The sequence below is a fragment of the Oncorhynchus masou genome, chromosome 10 (assembly GCF_036934945.1).
Source record: "Oncorhynchus masou masou isolate Uvic2021 chromosome 10, UVic_Omas_1.1, whole genome shotgun sequence".
In the NCBI taxonomy this organism is placed as follows: domain Eukaryota; kingdom Metazoa; phylum Chordata; class Actinopteri; order Salmoniformes; family Salmonidae; genus Oncorhynchus; species Oncorhynchus masou.
The window spans coordinates 28,884,959-28,890,045 of record NC_088221.1 but is presented as its reverse complement, the minus strand read 5'-3'; the positions used below and the strand labels follow the sequence as shown (position 1 = coordinate 28,890,045).

General features: G+C 45.4%; 1 protein-coding gene across 1 annotated transcript; it reads right to left on the bottom strand.

The window, feature by feature from the left end:
• Positions 1–2,502: 2,502 nt before the first annotated feature.
• Positions 2,503–4,498, bottom strand: LOC135546969 (complement C1q-like protein 2). Its single transcript, XM_064975530.1, has 2 exons — positions 3,580–4,498; positions 2,503–3,072 (listed from the first exon to the last, which is right to left on the bottom strand). Exons 1-2 carry the CDS (start codon positions 4,186–4,188, stop codon positions 2,893–2,895), a joined length of 789 nt encoding a protein of 262 aa, XP_064831602.1. The 5' UTR covers positions 4,189–4,498; the 3' UTR covers positions 2,503–2,892.
• Between the last annotated feature and the right edge of the window lie 589 nt (positions 4,499–5,087).

Below are 5,087 nucleotides of genomic sequence, written 5' to 3'. Positions count from 1 at the left end.
GTCAGGAAGTCCAGTACCCAGTTGCACAGGGCGGGGTCGAGACCCAGGGTCTCGAGCTTGATGACGAATTTGAAGGGTACTATGGTGTTAAATGCTGAGCTGTAGTCGATGAACAGCATTCTCACTTAGGTATTCCTCTTTTCCAGATGGGTTAGGGCAGTGTGCAGTGTGGTTGAGATTGCATCGTCTGTGGACCTATTTGGGTGGTAAGCAAATTGGAGTGGGTCTAGGGTGTCAGGTAGGGTGGAGGTGATATGGTCCTTGACTAGTCTCTCAAAGCACTTCATGATGACGGAAGTGAGTGCTACAGGGCGGTAGTCGTTTAGCTCAGTTACCTTAGCTTTCTTGGGAACAGGAACAATGGTGGCCCTCTTGAAGCATGTGGGAACATCAGACTGGGATAAGGATTGATTGAATATGTCCGTAAACACACCAGGCAGCTGGTCTGCGCATGCTCTGAGGGCGCGGCTGGGGATGCCGTCTGGGCCTGCAGCCTTGCGAGGGTTAACACATTTAAATGTTTTACTCACGTCGGCTGCAGTGAAAGAGAGTCCGCATGTTTTGGTTGCGGGCCGTGTCAGTGGCACTGTATTGTCCTCAAAGCGGGCAAAAAAGTTATTTAGTCTGCCTGGGAGCAAGACATCCTGGTCCGTGATGGGGCTGGTCTTGATGAGGTTGCCTTCTAAAAGCAGTAGGTATTTGGATCTCATACAGCTTACATTACCATCCTATGGGGGGGGGGGGGGGGGGTTCTTACTGTGATCTGTCATCTTTTATAGGGGACAACCTCATCTCTAGGTTATTATCTAAATTACATCCCAAATTTCCTCCAGCATTTTCCAGATGTTCTCTGTTCCTTGAAAAATTATGTTGATGATTTCAGAACAGTAACCAGCACATGTCAGTATCTCACACAGACCTGGTCCCATCCCATACAACACGTCCAAATGCCAGCCCCTTGCCCCAGCCCCCAGCCTGATTGTGTGGCATGGCTTCTCATCAGACTGCTTTCCAGCTCAGATGGTGAAGGTTCTCTCTCAGCTTAGAGATCCCCCCACCCCAATTTATAACCACAGATTAAACATATTAGCTGCGTCAAACCAGTTAATGTAATCCTGTATGCTGACATTTACTGTAATTAGTACAATATGGCCTTTGAAAGAACACACTGAATCCGTGACAATTGGACTACTCGGCAATTTAACACTCTCAGTTCCTATATTAACTCCCCAACTTCTCTTTTTACAATTGTTCTCCATCATGAAAACAAGAAAACCAAAATTGCGTTGTTGTTTTTTGTTTAAGCATTTCCTGGAATATATTACTCTAGTTTTCTTCCGCAATTATTTCACAGTTCAGAGACAAGGCCACATTGCGCCCCCTAGTGGTAAGAGTAAAATATATTCGCCTTTGCCTAACCTACGCTGTCCATGGTGCTGAACAGACTGGCGCCGTGGTGGTTGCTGTCCTAAGTGCTGAAGCCCTCTAACGCAGCAACATGAATAAACAAATGCACCAGCTTGATTTCGGAAATCAGTAGGCCTATAAAACGATTTTTATCATCTTATATATGATTTAAACGCAAAAATGGGCTCCCAAGTGATCTAAGGCACTGCATCTCAGTGCTAAAGGCGTCACTACAGACACCCTGGTTCGAATCCAGGATGTATCACAACCGGCCGTGATTGGGAATCCCATAGTGCGGCGCACGTTTTTTACACAACATTAACATTAGCCAGTGGATCTTAATCCTTAACAATATCTAATCAGCCTTCTACTAAAACGCATGAAGAACACGCATAAACATATTAAAAGGTGTTTGCGCAAACAACAACGGCATTAAATGCCAAGTGCAAGCACAGAATAAAACAAGATGCTTGATTGAATGACAAATGTTTACCCAGTGGGAGTGAGGAGGCATGCTATAAATATCTTAATATAGGCTTAACATGCAGGTTGCGTCCCTTGAGCATCAGGTCTTTTGTGATATCTGTTTAGCATGGACGGGTACCATAGTGGAGTTTAATTTCTAAGATGTTGACTTATTTAATGGGACATCTTCGTAGAACATGAGGTGCTTACACCAACGTCCTGCCAATATTGCCGGGCCGCTGTTCCCAGTAAGACATCCATCTCCAACCGTCCACGCCACAAACACCTGCAGTGACACCGGCAGTAACACCCCTAAATGGAGAATGAAGGAGGAGTGAGACAGGAATAGAGGTTCCCCTGTCTGGAACAGCCTGTTAGTTCTAATGTGAGGTGGAGCACAGATCCAAACAAAGAACAGCGCTCTGCACGACAGAGTCAGACAAACGCAGCACAATGGCATTCTGAGGTCCTTTAAAAACATGTAGGCCTATTACTCAGCAAAGTCTAGGATAAATCTATTGGAATGGTTAATTTATGGTTAAAATGATATATCTAATCCACAATCTATTTGAAGAAAGAATGTGATCTTAAACATGCCAAAAAAATGTCACAAATAAACGGATATAATAGAAAACATAATTTATTGAAATACTTACTGTAATGGAATAAGCTACTAAGACAAAACATGTTGTAACATTCGGTCCTTGGTGGACCAATAAATATGACATCTTACTCCTTATTTAGATCTTTGTTGCTTATTTTTGATACATAAATATCTTAGAAGGCTATATCTTGAGTGGAAACACAGACAGACGTTCAAACAACAAAATATCACATCACACGGAAATGTCGTCTGTATTTGAGTGGTTGGCAAGTCTTGGCGCCCAAAACCCCCCAAATACAAACAGATGACACACAGCCGCTTACAGTGGCGCCCGGACAATGGGCAACTTGCTCTAGTTATGATAGAGTCTAATAAATTATAGTAGAGTTCACATCCCTGCATGTCTGGGAAGCGGTTTAGTCCGGATACAAAATGAAACCGGAAAAAGTGCTGTACTTGTTGTTGTTTCCCCCATGCGCCTTTCCTCCGTCCAGCTTGATGTAGATCTCGTCCCCGGAGTCTAGGTGAAGCACTACACTGTTGCTGGCATAGTCATAGTTCTGGTCTGCGTCCTGGGCTATCGCACTGGCGCGGACCTGCGGATAAGACAAATGATTAAAGTAGTGAAGGACTTTGCATCATTACTTAATAGGCTATCGAACAACTCGTCCCCACCCTGACCCAATGCTAAAACATTATAGATTCACCACTTTGAACCTATCAAACGAATAATGGCTGTCTTGTTTGTTTATGTTGCCAATGTGTAGACACTGACACAGCTCAAATCGCTCCAGGTAGTTGACCAGTGTAGGGCTGACCGCTACAGTAAACAGAAAAGCCCTTCTTAAACCCACATAATGATTAGTTTGTCTTTGCTGACAAATAAAGTGGCCCGAGCCGAGCATATTAATTAACCTACTGAGCTCACGGTGTGAGATTAAGCGCATAGAGCAGATGCCGTTTACGAGAGATATGCGCTTAATACATCCAATATTGATCTGGGACAATGCACACTGAATGTGGCCGCTCTCCCTCAACCTCAGAGGTGTACAGTAGCATAATAACTTTTAAAATATCATTGCGTAATATCAGGTATAGCATACCTGTCCGTTTCTGCACAAATCTGCCCACATGCTTGTCCCGTCGCCCCCGCGCATTAATACATGGTATGTAAAGTAGTATATCCCGGACACTTGGCACGTGAACTTGCCGGTAGAAGGGTCGTAATGGTTCCCTAGATTTGTTACCACGTCATCGAACCTTAGCACCTCGTATCCCTCGTGGGGGTTTTTAAGACCCACGTAAAAAGCAATTTTTGTGCCGCCAATTGCGGACTCTAGGCCCTCGGCATTTTCGGTCCTGTCACTGCTCACAGTCCCCTCCGCCGTCTCTCCAGTGGTATGCCCGGGATAGCCCGGTTTCCCCGAGTCCCCCCTATCCCCCGGCGGTCCTCTTGGACCTGGTGGACCCGGTTCGCCGGGCGGACCTCTCGGTCCGGGTTTCCCCGGCCGACCCGGCTCGCCTTTAGTCCCATGCGAGAACGCCGGGGGTGGAATGACGCTCAAGTCCTGCATGACTTCCAGAGCATTGGCGCTGGGTTTGGGGTTGTATGGATCACATATCATCCGACAGGTGCCCATCATCTCGTAGTGCGCGTCTGTCTTGGACGCTTGGACCAGAAGCGGTATCGCTATGATAAGAGCTAACACCATGACGATGCCAACCACAGGAGCAACGACACGCTTCCTCTGGAGAGTCCGAGAAACAAGCGCTAAGAAGTCCGTTTTCCTTTGGGAAGCAATGGTGAAAGGTTGCGAGTGCGCTAAAATTCTCTGCAGAAAAAGCGAGTGCACCAAAAGGGAATCACTTTATTCCAGGGTTAGAAAAAATTAAAAACAACAAATATGTTGTAACCTTAATTGAGCGTAGTTCACCTTGGAGCGGTGTGCCAGTATCACTGAACTTCACAAAATTGACAGGGGAAGTATTCGTTTTGGCATGGCTGGACACGCGCTGGATCTCGGAGCTGAACAGAGAAAGCTTCGAGCGATTTCTGTCAGTCTGCAACAACCGAGGGGACGAGAGCGGCGCTGACGTAACAAGTGAGGGCAAAGCCTGTTGCATTTGGATTAATACTGCAACAATAATCATGCCATCTTTATGTATGAATTATAAATCCCCTGCACCTTCGAGGAGAATATTGGATCAGAGAGCATCACTAACACGTAAACCCCATTATGGAAATGTTGACAGCGAGTTGTCTCACCTATATTTCGGCATATTTGAGAGAAGAAATATAAGTGCACGTTTTTGTTATTAATGTGTCCTGTGAAATTACATTATTCGGTTAAAATTTCCGAAATGGTCCCCTACATTCAACGCGAGGAAGATACACATTCCAAAGAACAATCAAAGATTACTGGAGAAAAGAATCCACATCAAGAGCCATATAGGATGTCTGGATTCCAGACTGTAGTCTAATCTTTACCATAAAGCCAAGGCTGAAACAATTCAGTGCCCTGTGCTGATTTTTTCATGTAATGTTGAACACCTCGTCTTAGTTGATCCACAACAGGGGTTTTGGTGTCAAAAAGCAGAGCTCGGTCTGAGA

Coding starts and splice junctions, on each gene's coding strand:
- LOC135546969 (XM_064975530.1), bottom strand. CDS start 4,188: ATGGTGTTAGCTCTTATCATAGCGATACCGCTTCTGGTCCAAGCGTCC. Junction 3,073..3,579: donor ATTTGTGCAGAAACGGACAG/GTATGCTATACC, acceptor TCTTATCCGCAG/GTCCGCGCCAGTGCGATAGC.